Raw genomic sequence first — 21,675 nt, 5'->3', positions numbered from 1 at the left:
GTTATGCTATTTTGTACGATCAGGCTGCTGATGTCATGAAGCCTGTAGTTTTTGTGTTTATACTTTTTCAAATTTACAAACGACAAGTTTGATGTTGTACGACAATAGCATGTTCATGATTTCACTGCAACAACTGTCAATAGACATAGTATAAACCAGCCTTTAGTCTTGAAATCTTTGGTTGTTCAGTACTTGGCCTCATATGTGAATCCTTAAAGAGATGGGTGGGACTAAGGCTTAAGAGGGTGTGAACAATGCTGAATGGGTGTAGACACAGGAGAGCTCTCCAGTAGTGTCACGCCCTGGTCGACGTATTTTGTGTTTATCTTTATTTATTTGGTCAGGCCAGGGTGTGGCATGGGTTTTTGTATGTGGTGTGTATGTATGGGGATTGTAGCTAGTGGGGTGTTCTAGTTAAGTCTATGGCTGTCTGAAGTGGTTCTCAATCAGAGGCAGGTGTTTATCGTTGTCTCTGATTGGGAACCATATTTAGGCAGCCATATTCTTTGAGTTTGTCTTGGGTGATTGTCCTGAGTGTCTTAATGTCCTTGTTTGATGTTAGTTGACACAAGTATAGGCTGTTTTCGGTTTTCGTTTATTGTTTTGTAGTGTTCGTGTTTAGATTCGTGTTTCGTTTGTTTAAATAAACATGGATCACAATCGACAAGCTGCAGTTTGGTCCGACTCTCCTTCACTATATGAAAACCGTTGCAAGTAGGTTTACCAAAACATTCAAGTAAGGTTACAAATGTATCAACTTTTAAAGAATTACTTTTCCATTGTTCCTCAACTGTAGTGTATGATATAACATTGTCTAGTTCTGAGTCTCTACTTTTATCCAATGTAAAAAACATAGTTTCAAATTTTGCGACATAAGACCGAATCAAGCAGGTCGGTCACATTTTGTTGTTACTGCCTGAACTTAAAATTGATTATGTTGAGATTTTGTGACACAAATCTGCACACAAAACCCCATAATGTCAAAGTGGAATTATGTTTTAAGAATGTTTGCCAATTAATTAAAAATTAATAGCTAAAATGTATTGAGTCAGTAAGTATTCAACCCTTTTGTTACGGCAGGCTTAAATAAGTTCAGGAGGAAAGTAACAAGTCTCATAATATGTTGTATGGACTCACTCTGTGTGCAATAATAGTGTTTTAACATGATTTGTAAAAGACTACCCTATCTCTGTACCCAAAACATCCAATTATTTGTAACTTCCCTCAGTCAAGCAGTGTATTTCACAACAAAGAGCAGGGCGGTATTACAAGGCCTCACAAAGAAAGGCACCTATTGGTAGATGGGTAAAAATAAGATAAAGGAGACACTGAATATCCCTTTGAGCATGGTGAAGGTATTAATTACATTTTGGATGGTGTATCTATATACACAGTTACTACAAAGATACAGACGCCCTTCCTAACTAAGTTGCCAGGGGGAAAGGAAACCGCTCAGGGATTTCACCATGAGGCCATTGGTGATATTAAAACAGTTACAGAGTTTAATGGCTGTGATAGGAGAAAACTGAGGATGGATCAAAAACATTGTAATTACTAACATAAATGACAGAGTGGAAAGAAGGAAGCCTGTGCACAATAAAAATATTCCAAAACATGCATCCTTTTTGCAATAAGGCACTAAAGTAATACTGAATACAAGGTGTTATGTTTTGGGCAAATCCAACACATGACTGAGTACGTGTTTTCACACATGGTGGTGGCTGCATCATATTATGGGTGTGCTAGTCATTGGCAAGGCCTATGTAGTTTAGTTTTGGGTAAAAATAAACAGAAGAGAGCTAAGCACAGATAAGATCCAAGAGGAAAACCTGGTTCAGTCTGCTTTCCATCTTTTCACCTTTCCACCTTGGTTCAGTCTGCAAATCCCTTAAATATTTACCCAGAAAGACTCACAGCTGTAATCGATGCCAAAGGTGATTCTAACATGTATTGACGCAGGGGGATGAATACTTACAGTATCTAATCAATATATTTAAATGTAAAAATGAATGTAAAAAAATATACTGTTGTTGTCGGAAGTTTACATAAACTTAGGTTGGAGTCATTAAAACATGTTTTTCAACCACTCCACAAATGTCTTGTTATAGTCTTGGCAAGTCAGTTAGGACATCTACTTTCTGCATGACACAAGTCATTTTTCCAACAATTGTTTAGAGATTATTTAATTTATAATTCACTGTATCACAATTCCAGTGGGTCAGAAGTTTACATACACTAAGTTGACTGTGCCTTTAAACAGCTTGGAAAATTCCAGAAAATTTTGTCATGGCTTTAGAAGATTCTGATAGGCTAATTGACATAATTTGAGTCAATTGGAGGTGTACCTGTGGATGTATTTCAAGGCCTACCTTAAAACTCAGTGCCTTTTTGATTGACATCATGGGAAAATCAAAAGAAATCAGCCAAGACCTCAGAAAAAAAATTGCGGACATCCACATGTCTGGCTCATCCTTGGGAGCAATTTACAAATGCCTGAAGGTACCACGTTTATCTGTACAAACAATAGTACGCAAGTATAAACACCATACACCAAACACCAACACGCAGCCGTCATACCGCTCAGGAAGGAGACACGTTCTGTCTCTTAGAGATTAACGTACTTTGGTGCGAAAAGTGCAAATAAATCCCAGAACAACAGCAAAGGACCTTGTGAATATGCTGGAGGAAACCTATATCGGCATAACCTGAAAGGCCGTTCAGCAAGGAAGAAGCAACTGCTCCAAAACAGCCATTTTATTTTTTTATTTATTTTTTATTTCACCTTTATTTAACCAGGTAGGCAAGTTGAGAACAAGTTCTCATTTACAATTGCGACCTGGCCAAGATAAAGCAAAGCAGTTCGACACGTACAACGACACAGAGTTACACATGGAGTAAAACAAACATACAGTCAATAATACAGTATAAACAAGTCTATATACGATGTGAGCAAATGAGGTGAGATAAGGGAGGTAAAGGCAAAAAAAGGCCATGGTGGCAAAGTAAATACAATATGGCAAGTAAAACACTGGAATGGTAGATTTGCAATGGAAGAAAGTGCAAATTAGAAATAAAAATAATGGGGTGCAAAGGAGCAAAATAAATAAGTTAAATACAGTAGGGAAAGAGGTAGTTGTTTGGGCTAAATTATAGGTGGGCTATGTACAGGGGCAGTAATCTGTGAGCTGCTCTGACAGTTGGTGCTTAAAGCTAGTGAGGGAGATAAGTGTTTCCAGTTTCAGAGATTTTTGTAGTTCGTTCCAGTCATTGGCAGCAGAGAACTGGAAGGAGAGGCGGCCAAAGAAATAATTGGTTTTGGGGGTGACTAGAGAGATATACCTGCTGGAGCGTGTGCTACAGGTGGGAGATGCTATGGTGACCAGCGAGCTGAGATAAGGGGGGACTTTACCTAGCAGGGTCTTGTAGATGACATGGAGCCAGTGGGTTTGGCGACGAGTATGAAGCCAGGGCCAGCCAACGAGAGCGTACAGGTCGCAATGGTGGGTAGTATATGGGGCTTTGGTGACAAAACAGATTGCACTGTGATAGACTGCATCCAATTTGTTGAGTAGGGTATTGGAGGCTATTTTGTAAATGACATCGCCAAAGTCGAGGATTGGTAGGGTGGTCAGTTTTACAAGGGTATGTTTGGCAGCATGAGTGAAGGATGCTTTGTTGTGAAATAGGAAGCCAATTCTAGATTTAACGTTGGATTGGAGATGTTTGATATGGGTCTGGAAGGAGAGTTTACAGTCTAACCAGACACCTAAGTATTTGTAGTTGTCCACGTATTCTAAGTCAGAGCGGTCCAAAGTAGTGATGTTGGACAGGCGGGCAGGTGCAGGTAGCGATCAGTTGAAGAGCATGCATTTAGTTTTACTTGTATTTAAGAGCAATTGGAGGCCACGGAAGGAGAGTTGTATGGCATTGAAGCTTGCCTGGAGGGTTGTTCCAAAGAAGGGCCAGAAGTATACAGAATGGTGTCGTCTGCATAGAGGTGGATCAGAGACTCACCAGCAGCAAGAGTGACCTCATTGACGTATACAGAGAAGAGAGTCGGTCCAATAATTGAACCCTGTGGCACCCCCATAGAGACTGCCAGAGGTCTGGACAGCAGACCCTCCGATTTGACACACTGATCTCTATCAGAGAAGTAGTTGGTGAACCAGGCGAGGCAATCATTTGAGAAACCAAGGCTGTCGAGTCTGCCGATGAGGATGTGCTGATTGACAGAGTCGAAAGCCTTGGCCAGATCAATGAATACGGCTGCACAGTAATGTTTCTTATCGATGGCGGTTAAGATATCGTTTAGGACCTTGAGCGTGGCTGAGTTGCACCCATGACTAGCTCTGAAACCAGATTGCATAGCAGAGAAGGTATGGTGAGATTCGAAATGGTCGGTAATCTGTTTGTTGACTTGGCTTTCGAAGACCTTAGAAAGGCATGGTAAAAAGCCAGACTACAGTTTGCAACTGCACATGGGGACGAAGATCATACTTTTGGAGAAATGTCCTCTGGTCTGATGAAACAAAAATAGAACAGTTTGGCCAAAATGACCATCGTTAAATTGGAATTATGTTTTTAGAAATGTTTACAAATTACACAATGTTATTGCCTTCTAGAGTTGAGGTATTGCATGTTGGTTACCAGTTACATAGTAAGAAAATGGTATACACTCGTAGAAAAAAGTGTTCCAAAAGGGTTCTTCGGCTGTCCCCATAGGAGAACCATTTTTGGTTCCAGGTAGAACACTTTTGGGTTCAATGTAGAACCCTCTGTGTAAAGGGTTCTAGCTGGAACCAAAAAGGGTTCTCCTATGGGCTCAGCCGAAGAACCGTTTAGTTTCTAGATAGCCACATAAAAAATACATGAAAAAAAGAATACATTTCCAGTGGGAGACAAATTAAAGCTGCAGGCTGGAAAAATATATACAAAATACGCAGAAACCACAGGCCTGCGGCCTAGAGCCGCAAATACATGCCAAGTTTCTGCTGTTGATGAAAAGTCTTTCTACCTGTGCCTCACAGCACATTTTATTATTTGCATATTGTTAAAGCTATACTCCAGACATGACATATCAAATGGTATTGTGAGATTCCAGGATGTTGATTAACAGTGTCTTGACTTGTTGTTTCAGCTCATTGAATGATAAAACCCAGAGGCATTTAACTTTCATCCACCAAACATACGGTTGTGCCAGACGTCTCTCCTATAGTACACTTTAACAAAAATATAAACACAACGTGGAAGGTCACAGAAATTTTCCATTCGCATAAAAAGCTTATTTTTCTAATATTTTGTGCACACATTTGTTTACATCCATGTTAATTGAGCATTTATCATTTGCCAAGATAATCCATCCACCTGACAGTTGTGGCATATCAAGAAGATGATTAAACAGCATGATCGTTACACAGGTGAACCTTGTGTAATGATCAACACAATGCTACAGATGTCACAAGTTTTGAGGGAGAGTGAAATTGGCATGCTGACTGCAGGAATGTCCACCAAAGCTGTTGCCAGAGAATATAATGTACATTTCTCTACCATAAGCAGCCTACAATGTTGTTTTAGAGAAATTGGCAGTACGTCCAACCGGCCTCACAACCACAGACCAAGTCACACCAGATCCTGACTGTTTTTCTGATCCACACCTCTACCTCTTTTTTAATTATCTGTGAACAACAAATTCGTATCTGTATTCCTATTCATATGAAATCCATAGATTAGGGCCTAATGAATGTATTTCAATTGACAGATGTTTTTATATGAACTATAATTCAGTACAATCTTAGAAATTGTTGCATGTTGCATTTCTATTTTTGTTCAGTTTAACTGGGTTGAAGGTAGAAGGTTCCATGCCTATAGGCATGGAAGGGAAGCTAGTAGAAGTTGCCTATAAACTTGATACAGGGTCATATATTATTTAATCCCCCTAATGGTTTTTGTTTGAACTGGGGGAATACGGTAAACTGATCCTAGATCTGTGGTTAAGGGTGAGTTTTACCCGTAACCATGCAGGGAGGTAATGTGGGTAGAGGTATATGGGAGAAGGAGTGAACTCACTCAAGCAGTCACCGCCTGACCAGCCGGGTCGACACTCAGCACAGTACTTCCCCTTGACGAAGAAATCATCTCTGGGCCCCCACGTCCCATTGTTACACCGCTTACAGTTCTCAAATATGCTGCAACCTAAGACAGAGAGAGGAGAGAAAAGAAAAGAAAGAGGGTGAATGTGAGGAGAAAGAGACAAAGAGTGAGAGGTTATATAGTGCTGATTGAACACTAAAACATCTAAAACCTCTTCACCATAAGGGTGATGCATTCAGTCACAGTCTTGGTCATACCTCTACTGTTTTCCACTCAGTGACTGTTTGCTTTTTAGCTCAGTCCTGCTAAACTCATCAGGCTCATCATCTACTGTACCAGGGTAACTAAACAACAAAAACACATGTATTCTTCCTGAAATAGAAATGTCCAGAAAACCCCCAGAAGGACTTAGTTTCAGATGTATTTTCACTTTGGGGGTTCTGTGGTGCTCTGCAGTGCAGACATCCTGAGGACAGGCTGGGAGTCAGGGATATGGGAGTCAGGGATATGGGAGTCAGGGATATGGGAGTCAGGGATATGGGAGTCAGGGATATGGGAGTCAGGGATATGGGTGTCAGGGATATGGGTGTCAGGGATATGGGTGTCAGGGATATGGGTGTCAGGGATATGGGTGTCAGGGATGCAGCAGCAGGACATGTAAACACCAACAGGTATCAGTGTAAACATCACATGACTTTACCATGTCTCCTCCTCCATACAGTATCCTCAGAGTGGAAAGGGATGCGCGTGCATGTGTATGTGTCAATAATGTGTGGGTGTCTGGTCAATAGTTCAGGCCGAGGAGTACATATGATTTGAAGATGAAGCAGATTAAGAATATATGTTGATAAAGAGAAAGTATTAGGATATTCCCATAGGTCAATAATTCATGCAACAACTTGTGGTGAAATATTATATCTACTCATTGTGCTTTTTCAGCAATACGTTTTCACTTAGGTTATTTATGCTGTATTAAAAATTGTTGGTCTTTTAAAAACACATTTCATACGTCATTTTACTTTAGACTTTGGCAGAATCTTTTTCAATACTTCACAAATGATGGAAATGGCACTGACAATCTCAGAATCTGAGATCAATAAAAACGACCTTGTCTTGAATCCATCAATAGCCTAAGCCTAAGTGTGTGGAGACGTTATATTGTAGGCTACAATATGAGGATGAAATTATAGTCCTAAAAATACTTTCCAGTTTCACTGGCAATTGTTGATGCGCTCATGCCAAAAGCCTTTGGCATCTTTTGTAAAACAATATTTGGAAGTTGATCAAATATTTCGGTATCCTTCCAGTTGTCTTCTCTTTTTAGCAGAAGTCATTGCTTTCCAACCTGTGATTTCCCTCGACTGTATTTGAAATATTGCGAAAGGCCTGTTTTGTCTGCGTGCTGTATTTTCACTGACAGATTTGCAGCATGTTTCCGACAAAGGCTATTTTTTAAAAGAAGATGTTGATCCTCTGTGGCTAAATTACAGTGATTCTCATGGTGTAGTAGGCTATTCTGAATGATTTCATTCTGAACAGACAGCAATTCTGAACAGACAGCAATACTTCTATAACTTTGGCAAATGTATTTGAATTTAACAGGGGGTGCTGCAGTTCCTCCAGAACCTTTCGCGCAGCTTTGATTATATAAGGAAATAAATGATGAAGTGCAACATGCTGGAGAGATGAGAGTTGCAGGCAATGTTTCGCAAACCATAAACCCGGGCCGGCTCAACCCAAACGAAGAGGCACCACAACTTGAACTTTGGTCTTGTACATTGCAAAAAGTGATAGTAATTTTTCATGCCACAAGTGGTACCGGATCCGGCCAATTAGGTTCCCGAATAAAACAGTCCAAAATGAACAGGTGCCGGATCTTGTTCCGGCAGTATCCAACTCAAATTAAGCACTGCTGATGAGGTATTGGTCGGTCACATGCATGAACCAAATGTTAATGATTAATTCATGATGAATAATGAATAATGTATCTGACCATGTTGTTGTCAATATAATTGAGTACACAGCATGCAGGAATGCATTCAACCAGTCCTCCACGGGTTTACCAGATAAAAAAAACCTAAATGGATAGACATTCCAGGTTTTGAGCCAGCATGGTGGTGTGTTGGACATGTTTACCTGGGTGGATGATGCAGGGGTCACACTCGTTGAGGGCGTTGCGGCAGCAAGGCACAGCGTAGCCAACGGGGGTGCCTTGGAGGGGACACTTACAGCGGATCACGTCGTACTCACAGCAGCCCCGACACATGACGTTCCACTCTGGGCCCGGACACTGGTTATATAGGTACCTGTAGTCTGGGAACCAACCAGTACATCAGGGTCAAATACATAAGTCAGACACTTTCAAATACTTTAAAGTATTAGCTTGGAGTTTTTGGAACTATTCCATTATCCTGGCAGCCTATAGCTGGTATTTATTAAAGTGAGGGTGATGGAGAAGACTGGATCCGGAGTTCTATTTACAAAATTAATTTACTTAATGGGGAAATCCTATCCATATTTTCCTCCTCTGCCTGCTCATCTGTGTATGTTTTGTCATTTTCTTTTACATCAGACATCATTAATTTGGTAATAACAGCTAGTTTTCAGTCCCCCCCCCCACACTCAGACCACTCCCAGACAGCCCTAGCAAATTATTGCTTGAGAAATTGCTCTTTGCTAAGAAGATATTACATTTTTTTTCTAAACCTTTTAATTGAAAACAATCACAGTAAGAAACTTCATTGTTACCCAGAAATGATGAGGAACATTCATTTAGTAAGACAATTCTCTCTCTCTCTCTTGCTCTCTGTCTCTCTTGCTCTCTCTCTCTCTCTCTCGCTCTTCAGGTTTTATTGGCATTGGAAACATATGTTATCATTGCCAAATCAAGTGAAATAAACAATCACAAATTAACAGTAAACATTAAACACACAAAAGTCTCAAAAGAGAAAAACATTTAAAATGTTAAATGATTAACTATGTTTAAAAATAAATAAAAAACGAGTGCATCAGTCAGGACCTGTACAGGCTGTCCGTCGATCGATACACCCTAAATACATTATCAAATAGCCTATAAATGAAGATAAAATAGCTCACAGACTTATTCAACTAATCGCACCTTACACAACTTGCTGGCTCCACTAGGGCCCGCTCAGTAAGCCCGCGTGTGTGCAAGAGCGTGTGCTGTGTGTGGAAAAAGTAGAAGTACACATGAGAGGGCAATAGGGGGGACCCACGCCTCAACCTCTCCCAAGAGAGGCTTTTGGACCAGGACATGAGGAGGGAGAGGTCGCCTGGCCGGGGTTTCGAGGAGCAGCAGCCTGGATTAAAGACTTCAACATACATGTTTCCAGTTTTCATATGAGGTGTAAATTCAGGCAATGAGGCCTGAACTGTTCAATTTATTAAGAAGCTCTCTGGCTCCTCTTTTTGACCCGAAGTCCTGTTGCTGTGCAGGTCTGTCATGGTAACAACCTCAGCAGTATGTTATTATGCTTTAGCCCACACATACACACACACCAATACACACGCAGAGTATGTGACTTAGTGTTGAGGCTTTGATTCATCTGTGAGAGTCTGTTTGAGGACAGTCAGCTGGACAGGATGTACAGATGTCCTGGAATGCCGTTAGATATCACTCCTAACAGTTCCCACATCTCTCTGGCCCTGTAACATTAATGAACTCATAAATTATATTCTACTCCTGGGAAGATCTGCACTTCTCCTTAAGAATCTAATCTCTGCCATCCAAGAACAGTTTAGGAATGGCATACTATTCTATATTAATCACTCTGAGAATGGATTACATAAGAGGCCAGGTCAAATGTATTATCAGTGCTAAGTGAAGACAGTTAATGGCGCTGCTTTCATACTTTGTTTGGAAAAATCAATGAGTGATTTTGCAATTCTCTTTGTTTTGGATCCGTTGTTCTTTGGCTGACGTATTATTGCTGTGGTAACCCTGAAAAGAAGGGTTACGGCAAATGTAAAACAACAAAACAATATGTTCTACTCAGTGAGAACAGGGAGGGATGTCTAAACAGGGCGTAGTCTACACAGGGCATGCATTATTAACATAATGTCTATGACCTCAGGATTCCAGTATAATTCCAGTATGATGCTATTACTCATGTAAACACCAGCCCCTTGCTCAACAAGCCTGTCCCTCCCCTTCAATAACCCCCAGATGGTTTTATGTGTTCAAAACACATGTGGCCTAGTACTCTTGTTCTCATCCATACTTGTCTCTTCTGTATTGTATGATGTCTTCAGATTTGACCGGTTGTCTGCTTCTCCCTGACTAAAAATGAGTAACTCATAGTGTCTACTTATATTGACATTTTTGTGGATTTCCTAGTCTTAAAACCACAAGCATCCTCCTCGGCATGGCCTCGTTTGGAGGGACGGGGGGCAGAGACAGGGAGAGCAACTGAGAGAGATAGCATAAGAGAAGTACAAATGAGAGGGGGGGGTGACCCACGGGAGAGGTTGCCTGGGCCAGGTTTTCGAGGAGCAGAAGCATGGAGTTCGCAAGAGACTCTACACAAGCTCTGGTCGCATGACCCTCACCATAGTCACACCTTGTCTCTCTCTCCCTCTTTCTCTCTTGCTCTCTCTTCTTAACTTATCTTTTCTCCCTGTCTCTCCCTGCATTTAAGACTTCAGCATAAATGGTTAAAGAGCATGTAGGGATATTTGAGAAAGCTCCACATTCAGCCTGCCTCACCAGCATTGTTACTGCAGGCCATAAACTCATACATTTAACCAGACTGCATCAGAAGCATGCTCACTATAAATGACCACATTCCACAGAATGAACATAATAACCGTGTTAAATGTATTTGTCTCTGACCTGTTTGTGTATTTTGTTTAAGCCAACACGTCTCAGCCTTACAGCATTCCGTTTTGACCAACTTCCATTTATCCTCCAGCAGTGGCTGAATACCTTTTCACGTATCCAGTCGTTTTTTCTATTCACGCATCTAGGTTAGACGGCAAGGTAGCAACAATGAACCCTAGGCTTTTATAAGAACTACAATAGAAGGTCTACTTTGTCCTTGTCTCATATTCTGCAGAGCTTGGTACTAAGTGCACTACCAGCAGCAGTCTGGAGGGGATCCATGGTGGAGGCGACAGTGACTGGAGCCTGTGATTTCTATGGCATCTTTTAAGTGTCTGTGTAGACTAATCTAGCCCCCGTGGTTATGGACCTGGACTCCACCCAGACTCACGTCTGCTACACTCACTGATCTACAGCAATGTACAGCAGTATAGACGCTAGGGCGGTAAAAACTGTCAAATAGTCATCCTCGTTGATATGATTAAAGAATATAGTGGATTACACAAGATTATAAAACGGGTTGTTTGGATCCTGGACACAAAGTACCATGAAGTGTTAAGGCTGGTTAACAGTCCATCTAGTTAGCTACTTGGCTAGCCATTTCAAATAATGAGCATAGCTGACAATGTCTTAACTTTAGCTACTTTTATTAATTATTAGAGGAAAATAAACCCACAACATCATCATTATTTACAAGGTTATGTCGAGCTTCCTGAAAATAACTCACACTGTGATGAAATAAAAGTGGACAATTATATCTGAGAATATTAGGCCACCTGCACAGGAGGATTTGGTCTGGTTGCAGTGGCTGTTCGATAACACAACAATATACTTTTTTTATGTCTGTGTGACAAGGAAGATCATCGCAGTGACGGTCTACAGACATTCCGGAGTATAAATTAAATGCGTTTTGACCAGTGACACTTGTCATATTCTAATTGTCTACAGACATGTCATTAGACCAATTAATCTCATAATTCCACTGTCCCGCAGTCCAGGCAGGAAATTCATCAACTTCCTCTTCCTTGGGGAAAAAAGCTTGTACACATTATTTTTCCATGCTACTGCTTGGTTTACAACAGTTGTGGGTTGTATAAACCTACCTGTCTGCCTTTATGACCTGTGCAGCAAAGTATCATTTTACAAATGTCAGTAGGATAGCTATCCCAACAATGAACATGAAACAAATAATTCACCATGGAAACAGTAAACTCTCAGAATTTCCTTAATTCATTTACCAGCGTAGTGCGGCCCATGTACGCCTATTGGATATGTATTCAATTATTTATTGAAGTTCTTGTCTCTCATCATCATTGAATCTCTGCTAGCAAGCTACATGCCAAAGACTTGTTCAGCGTAGCAACGTCGAATGAATAGAACGTGTATATATATATAAAACGTCCCACAGTTAACAGTGCTCCATCAACTACTACCCCTTCTGATATGTTAGTTAGATGGTGAGAAGCCGAACTTGTGAATTGTTGGTCTCTATCCAGCCACATCACCTGTGATACAAGTTAGTATTCGACGTCCATCCATGTCTGAGGACGTCGGGAGATGACGTGGAAACCGGCCTCTAGGGGCAACAGTGAGCGCTGTTACCTTCAAGTAGGTTTTGGTTTTGGTAGGGCGTTGTAGATGGGCATAAGCATCTGCCTCTGATTCCAAAGGTTGCAAATTGGAATCGAGTGATAGAATGTTGTTTTTGAGATTTTTATTTTAAGCCTATTCCAAAACTTAACCCTTACCTTAACCATTTGGAGTTAACGCTTAACCTTAAGATGTCATAGTTAATGCCTAAATTTAAACTTAAACACTTCGACGTTTGCAGCCATTTTGAAATTTGCTGTTTGAGAAACTAGAGCTAGTTGCTCTATCTCCTTTATATTGTGTTTATACTGTGTAAAGAGACAGACTGTGTTTACTGAGACAGAGTTTTGCTGATAAATGTGTTGTGTTTTCTCAGAGTGTGACTAAAAGAGTTCTCTCTGTCAGTGCTGGACCATGCAGGAATGCACAACACATATCTCTGAGGGGAGCCCAACCCCTTCCTCTACTAATGACTGTTTGCCAGGCCTTAGTGGCAGCACATCTGCTGGTTGGTGCATTGGCATGTGCCTGAAGAGCAGGTATTATGCAAAGCAGAGAGATATGGCTTACTGCCCTATAAACACATATCCGTGAGGCATGAAGCTCAACACCTGCAAAGAGCATACATTGGATAGTAGCCTAACAATTTTGTGGGTTTTACAAGGGGAGACATTAGGGCTGGTGTGAATTCACTGTGTGTGTGTGTGTGTGTGTGTGTGTGTGTGTGTGTGTTCTTGTGTGTGTGTGTGTTCTTGTGTGTGTGTGCGTTCTTGTGTGTGTGTTCTTGTGTGTGTGTTCTTGTGTGTGCGTTCTTGTGTGTGTGTTCTTGTGTGTGCGTTCTTGTGTGTGCACCAAATATGAAAAGTAAAGCTTCCAAGTGAAATGAACACAATGCGCAACTCGGGAGCCCGGTTGTGCTGCATTTCGGCTTCAGCTGAGCTCCTTTAGCATAGATTTTCATTGCAATTACTAATTTCCGACAGTTGTTTGCCATGTGTTTGATAAAAATAGCCTATGCCTTTATTCCAATGCATAAGATTAATCCATTGATTTGTTTGCTTTTGTCAGTGTAACAGAGTGCGCAACTGGCTGCAAGGAAGTCAGGCGCAGGAGAGCAGAAATGCGTAGAAAACGGAGCCCTTTATTGAGGCGAGCAAAACACGGCACTCAGAAAACTAAACACACACGGGTTACAATAACCCAGCTCAAACCAGCCTGGAGTACACATACATTTACACATAACAATTCCACACACAGACATGGGGGGAAACAGAGGGTTATATGCAAGACGAGTAATGAGGGAATGCAAACCAGGTGTGCGGGAAAACAAGACAAAACAAATGGAAAATGAAAGGTGGATCAGTGAAGGCTAGAAGACTGGTGATGTCGACCGCCGTACGCCACACGGACAATGAGAAGAACCGACCTCTGCGGAAGTCGTGACAGTCAGTCAACTGTTTAGAGAGCTCATTGTTTTGTTTTTCATTTTGGAGCACGGATACTGGTGCTCTCTGTGTCATCTATGGCCCGAAGTACACTGAACAAAAATATAATAGAAAGATGTAAAGAGTTGGTCCCATATTTCATGATCTGAAATAAAAGATCACAGAAATAATCCCATATGCACAAAAAAAGTATTTATCTCTAATTTGTCAACATCTGTTAGTGAGCATTTCTCTTTTGCCAAGATAATCCATCCACCTCACAGGTGTGGCATATCAAGAAGCTGATTAAACAGCATGATCATTACACAGGTGCACTTTGTGCTGGGGATAATGAAAGGCCACTATAAAATGTGCAGTTTGGCACACAACACAATGCCAGCAGCATACCACCCTGCATACCACTGCTGGCTTGCTTCTGAAGCTAAGCAGGGTTGGTACTGGTCAGTTCCTGGATGGGAGACCAGATGTTGCTGGAAGGGGTGTTGGAGGGCCAGTAGGAGGCACTCTTTCCTCTGGTCTAAAAAAATATTCAATTGGGGACACTGCCATGTGTAGGGGGACGTTACACGGGTGTCCTGACTCTCTGAGGTCATTAAAGATCCGATGGCACTTATCGTAAGAGTAGGGGTGTTAACCCTGGTGTCCTGGCTAAATTCCCAATCTGGCCCTCAAACCATCACGGTCACCTAATAATCCCCAGTTTACAATTGGCTCATTCATCCCCCTCCTCTCCCCTGTAACTATTCCCCAGGTTGTTGCTGCAAATGAGAACTTGTTCTCAGTCAACTTACCTGGTAAAATAACGAATAAATAAATGTACAGATGTCTCAAGTTTTGAGGGATCGTACAAATGGTATTCTGACTGCAGAAAATATACTGTTCATTTCTCTACCATAAGCCGCCTCCAACTTAATTTTATAGATTCGGCAGCAAGTCCAACTGGCCTCACAACCTCAGACTATGTGTAGCCATGCCAGCTCAGGACATCCACATCCGGACTTGTTCACCTGTGGGATCGTCTGAGACCAGCACACCTGGACAGCGGATGAATCTGTGGGTTTGCACAAGCAAAGTATTTCTGCACAAACTGAGAAAGCGTCTCATCTGCGTGCTTGTCATTCTCACCAGGGTCTTGACGTGACTACAGTTCAGCGTCGTAACTGACTTCAGTGGGCAAATGCTCACCTTCGATGGCCACTGGCACACTGGAGAAATGTGCTCTTCACAGATTAATCATGGTTTCAACTGTACCAGGCAGATGGCAGACAGTGTCTATGGAGTCGTGTGGGTGAGTGGTTTGCTGATGTCAATGGTGGCAGTGGGGTTACGGTATGGGCAGGCATAAGCTATGGACAACAAACACAATTGCATTTTATCAATGCCAATTTTAATGCACAGAGATGCTGTGATGAGATCCTGAGGCCCATTGTTGTGCCATTCATCTGCTGCCATCAACTCATGTTTCAGCATGATAATGCACAAACCCATGTCGCAAGAATCTGTACACAATTGATGGAAGCTGAACATGTTACAGTTCTTCCATGGCCTGCATACTCGTCATACATGTCACCAATTGAGCACTGTTGGGAAGACATTGGTCAACTGCAAAACATACAGAATGCTGCAGCATGGGTACTGACCAAGACCAGATGGAGAGCACACGTTACACTAGTTTTAAGGTCTCTGCACTCTGGCTGTCTGTAAGTTTTAGAATTCATTTTAATATGTTCTATTGTTTTTTCCATACACGATTGGGCACCCCAATATGTCAGACATGCTTTTAAGTTATATAGCAAGTAGGTCCCTCAGGTCCTCTGGCACTGGCCTATTAACTATCCCAAAGAACCAAGGGGCATGGAGAGGCAGCCTTTAGTAATTATGTCCCCAGCCTCTGCAATAGCCTGCCAGAGACCCTGAGGGGGGCTGAAAATGTGGACACATTTAAAAGAGATCTTAAAACACATCTTTTTTGCTTTGCTTTCCTTAGGATGCTTTTTATTTGTTAAGTTCTTTTGTCATTCTTTAGTTTTTTTTATGTTAAGTTTGTTGTGTAGTAAATATTTCAGCTATTATTTTCATAGTTTTTAATGAATTTTTTCCTGTAAAAAGCACATGGAGTTGCATTCGAAGTCTGAAATGTGCTGTATAAATAAAGCTTGATTTGATTTTGCTTTTCACTGGATTGACTTGTATAATAGCGTGTTCCAGTTTCTGCCAATATCCTGCAACTTCGCACAGCCATTGAAGAGGCGTGGTACAACATTCCACAGGCCACAATCAAGAGCCTGATCGACTCTATGCGAAGGAAATGAGTGGTCACACCAGATGCTGACTGGTTCTGATCCACACCCCTACCTTTTGTGACCAACATATGTATAGTGGGGAGAACAAGTATTTGATACACTGCCGATTTTGCAGGTTTTCCTACTTACAAAGCATGTAGAGGTCTGTAATATTTATCATAGGTACACTTCAACTGTGAGAGACGGAATCTAAAACAAAAATCCAGAAAATCACATTGTATGATTTTTAAGTAATTAATGTGCATTTTATTGCATGACATAAGTATTTGATAAATCAGAAAAGCAGGTACAGAAACCTTTGTTTGCAATTACAGAGATCACACGTTTCCTATAGTTCTTGACCAGTACGCCACCTGTTCTGCCTGTTCTGCGTGTGTTCATGTGTGTAAACTTTCCTCGGCTGAGAGGGTAGGCTACCTGTAGTGGTGTAGGCCTAGTGGAGGGTAAATGCAAGTAAACGCCATTTACCCACGTTTTTCTGAAAAATGCATTGAAAGTATAGCGAGCAAACCTTTTTTTTTTACCACTGTGAAAACGTTCCAACATGTTTTTTTTATTGGCCTATATTTTCATCTATTTGTCAAACAAATCACTTTAAAAATGTGGCTAACTTGTGCATGTTGGTCCACTCCAACATAATTCCAGCATTCACGTAGAGTAGGCCAGATGGCTAAACTGGATAACCTAACCTCTATAAAAATAAAAAAGATGGCGGAACCGCAAAAGTTCTTCTGTGCAAAGGTGTTTATTTACAAGTGATTCCGGAACAGAAAACAACAGTACTGCCATCAACGTCTACCGTATGGGACAGCTTAAAAACAATGCTGCCCCATCCACAGCTCAATCCAAAAAATCCCCCTTAGAGACTGGAGAGAGGCTCCTTTTATAGGGCTAGCCCCTCCCCTCAGAACAATTAACCCTAATTAATTAATCAATTAACAATACAAACCTACATTTTCCATGAACTAAACATACTAAAGGATATACATTGCAACACGGTTTTAAACAATATCACAACATAACATTTACAACATTACATCACTACTGACAATATCTTTCAATATGCCCATATGCATTAGTGAGCCATTTGGGACAGGCACTATAAAGCCAACCCAATTCCCTTAGCTCGGGTCCTTTTCCAGCATACCCGGAAGCTACAGAGATGGAGAGAGAGGAACAGAACAAACAAACAATGCGCCCATCCACAACATTGATAAGTATAATAATTATTGTATCTCTCAAATATGAACATTGACAAGTGTGAAATGCATATAACAAGACAGAAGTTAAATTGTGTGTCGACCCACATTGTTAACTTATGGTATAATGGCGCAGGGAGGAGTGATGAATATGTGTGTGCGTTAAAGAACCAAATGCTGCCCGCGGCCAGTGACGGACTTCTACGTCACAAACTGCATGTCTCAATAGAGGCCCCTGAATGTTCATGGTGAAATTCACTCTCTGGAGTAAGTGTTGTGTAGCCTAAATGTGCAATTTCTTTCAGCGGCATAAAAGCTGAGAGTACTTCATTTTCAACCACAGAAAATACATACATTGATCATTCTATTGATTTATGGCAATATTCTGGTGAGCAAGGCTTTATTTACGTAGTATTCTAGACTAGCTTCAAGTAATAATGACAGAAGAGAAACTATAGGCCTACTGTAGGCCTACTGTATGTATCTAATTATAGGCAAGTTGACTAACAAATTGCCTACCAACTTATAAGCACAAAAACATCTAAATGAGCTTTAAATTTGGGGCAGCAGGTAGCCTAGTGGTTAGAGTGTTGGGCCAGTAACTGAAAGATTGCTAGATCGATTTCCCATGCAGACAAGGTAAAAATATGTTGTTCTGCCACTGAACAAGGCAGTTAACCAACTGTTCCTAGGCTGTCATTATAAATAATAATTTTTAAAAGATTTCAACTATATTTTGAACACACCTCTGTGCACGGGTATCCTACATGAGCCATTTGAAGGAATTCTTTGACAATCAGATGAGAACCTCATGAATGGTTGTGTTTATGACACATTAAAACCTGTTTGGGATAGGGGGCAGTATTTTCACGTTTGGATGAAAAGCGTTCCCAGAGTAAACTGCCTGCTACTCAGGCCCAGAAGCTAATATATGCATATTATTAGTAGATTTGGATAGAAAACATGCTGAAGTTTCTAAAACTGTTTGGATGATGTCTGTGAGTATAACAGAACTCATATGGCAGACAAAAACCTGAGAAAAATCCAACCAGGAAGTGGGAAATCTAAGGTTTGTAGTTTTTCAAGTCTTTGCCCATCCAATATACAGTGTAAATGGGGTCATATTGCACTTCCTAAGCCTTCCACTAGATGTCAACAGTCTTTATAACCTTCTTTCAGGCTTTTACTATGAAGGGGGAGCGAATAAGAGCTGTTTGAACCAGGTGTCTGGCAGAATGCCATGAGCTAAGTCACGCGTGCGGCCGTGAGAGCGAGCTGCGTTCCTTTTCATGTCTAAAGAAAAAAGAATTGTCCGGTTGAAACATTATTGAAGATTTACGATAAAAACATCCTAAAGATTGATTCTATGCATCGTTTGACATGTTTCTACAAACTGTAATATAAGTTTTTTGACTTTTTGTCTGGACTTTTGTCTGGACTTGCCCGCGCCTCGTGAATTTCGATTGGTGAACTAAACGCGCTAACAAAAAGGAGGTATTTGGACATAAAGATTAACTTTATCGAACAAAACAATTTTATTTTGTGGAACTGGGATTCCTGGGAGTGCATTCTGATGAAGATCATCAAAGGTAAGTGAATATTTATAACGCTATTTCTGACTCCACAACATGGCATGTACATCTGTATGGCTTGTTTTTGTGGCTTAGCTCTGTACTCAGATTATTGAATGGTGTGCTTTTTCCGTGAAGCTTTTTAGAAATCGGACACAGCGGTTGCATTAAGGAGAAGTATATCTATAATTCTATGCATAACACTTGAATCTTTTATCAAAGTTTATGATAAGTATTTCTGTAAATTGATGTGGCTCTCTGCAAATTCTCCGGGATGTTTTCAAGGCACAACCTTACTGAACATAACGCATCAATGTAAACGTAGATTTTTGGATATAAATATGAACTTTATCGAACAAAACATACATGTATTGTGTGACACAAAGTCTTATGTGTGCCATCTGATGAAGATCATCAAAGGTTAGTGATTCATTTTATCTCTATTTCTGCTTTTTGTGACTCCTCTCTTTGGCTGTATGTTTTTTTGTGACAAGGCAATGACCTAACATAATCGTATGGCGTACTTTCGCTGTAAAGCCTTTTTGAAATCGGACATGATGGCTAGATTAACAAGAAGTTAAAACTTCTTGCTCCTACTTGAGACGCAGATGTCTCAAGTAGACACCTGGAAATGCAAATGCGCTACGCTAAATGCTAAATGTACTCGTTAAAACTCAAACCTTCATCAAAATTCACATGCAGGGTATTGAATTAAAGCTACACTCGTTGTGAACCTAGCCAACAAGTCAGATTTTTAAAATGCTTTTCGGCGAAAGCATGAGAAGCTATTATCTGATAGCATGCAACACCCCAAAATTCCTGAATGCGATGTAAACAAAGATATAGCTTAGCCGGCGCTACACAAAACGCAGAAATAAAATATAAAACATTCATTACCTTTGACAAGCTTCTTTCTTGGCACTCCTATATGCCCCATAAACATCACTATTGGGTCTTTTTTTCGTTTAAATCGGTCCATATATACCCAAAATAGCTTTCTATGGAAGCTGTGTCATTCAGAAAAAAACATCGTTTTTAAACGCTGCGTCATTTTTTTAAATTAAAAAAGTCGACGATAAACTTTCACAAAACACTTCGAAATACTTTTGTAATCCAACTTTAGGTATTAGTAAACGTTTATAATCTATCAAAATGATTACAGGGCGATGTATATTCAATAGCTCCTCGTTTTCAAATCAATGGCTGCCAATGTGCACATTCAAAACATCCTGGTGGAGACCGGAAGAAATGGAATCCAGTTAGTTGGATTTACCAAGAAAAAAGTCCCTTGAAAATGACGACAATGGCGACATCGTGTGGAATCTGTAGGAATTGCATGCAGGTCGATAATTAATTTTGTGCCCTTTTAACAACTAATGAAAGTGACGCATGGAAATAATTTTTAGCTTTCAGAGAGCAGTTTTTCTTGCGCTTTTCAATGAAACACACGATCTGTTATAGTCACAGCCGTGATCTAACCAGTTTTAGAAACTTCAGAGTGTTTTCTATCTACACATACTAATCATATGCATATACTATATTCCTGGCATGAGTAGCAGGACACTGAAAAGTTGCGCGATTTTTAACAGAATGTTCGAAAAAGGAGGGGGTAGACTTAAGAGGTTTTAAGCTTTAATTTGGTGTATTGCACTTGTGAATGTATGAAAGTTAAATATTTAGACAAAACATTTTTGAATTCCGTGCTCTGCCATTTCAGCGGATGTTGTCGAGGGCTTAAGAAGTTTTAAAACATAGTCTAATACAAATCTTTACTTTAAGGTCCACAGAGTTCATAATTAATTAATAGGGTTCTATATAGCCTAATTCTATGATTAGGCCTATAAAAATGTTTCGTACACTTAGGAGGTCCTCGTACCGGGAAGAAATTAGATCTACTTTCACCCCTGCAAAAATATGTGCGAATTTCCTATGGCATGCATTTTTGTTACTAATTATCTTTAAGTTGTTTTCTGCAATTGCCAAGCCTGACAACATAATTGTGAGAGTGTGAGGGAAATAGCACAGACTTACCAAATCCTTTACTATACTCCTTTCTCTCCTGCCTCTTTTCTTTAGGCATTACATATTGAACCTGAGACTGTCTGTCTGGGCTTTTAATGTGTCAATCTTACCTTGTTTGCCCTCTTTTGAACTGAAGGCACAGGTTTCATGTTTGTGTTTGCATAATCTTGTATAGTCTCTTTGGCTCCCTTTCTATGTGCACAGGCAATCACAGTATGAGGCCATTATCTGTATGCAAATACTATGCAGATCTGCCCACAACCACACCGGTGCATTGTAACAACCTGATATGGATTGTGCATGCCTCAATCTCTCCTGCCCAGGGCACTGATAGTCTTACACAACCCCTTACCACACAAGAAGCTTGATTAAGAAATAAATGCTTGCATGTTTTGTGATATTGTATTTCTCTCTTTCCTCACATAGCCTACAGACTATTTCTGATTGGGTTGCTTGTGAACAGCTCTGCTAGCGCTACGCAATTGTGCTAACTGCTCACAGCTTAGAACAGAAAACAGAAAAACACACCAACAAATAGAAAACTCCCCGGTAAGTTATTTTTCCAGGCTTTTGGCTAGGCATGCAGATCTCTGTGCTGTTTGTGTGGCTACTCTT

At 40.6% G+C, this 21,675-nt stretch overlaps 1 protein-coding gene across 2 annotated transcripts in view; it reads right to left on the bottom strand.

Annotated features, from left to right (window-relative positions):
- LOC139373271 (inactive serine protease PAMR1-like) overlaps positions 1-21,675 on the bottom strand; it is a 48,690-nt gene that overhangs the window by 22,410 nt on the left and 4,605 nt on the right. For both annotated transcript variants that reach the window (XM_071113597.1, XM_071113607.1), the window contains exons 2-3: positions 8,227-8,403; positions 6,067-6,192 (exon numbers count right to left, since the gene is read on the bottom strand). In XM_071113597.1, the coding sequence (XP_070969698.1) occupies positions 6,067-6,192; positions 8,227-8,403 (303 nt within the window). The remainder of the gene's footprint in view (positions 1-6,066; positions 6,193-8,226; positions 8,404-21,675) is intronic.

Source organism: Oncorhynchus clarkii, chromosome 2, assembly GCF_045791955.1.
Source record: "Oncorhynchus clarkii lewisi isolate Uvic-CL-2024 chromosome 2, UVic_Ocla_1.0, whole genome shotgun sequence".
NCBI classification, from domain to species: domain Eukaryota; kingdom Metazoa; phylum Chordata; class Actinopteri; order Salmoniformes; family Salmonidae; genus Oncorhynchus; species Oncorhynchus clarkii.
This window is presented reverse-complemented; position numbering and strand designations above follow the sequence as displayed.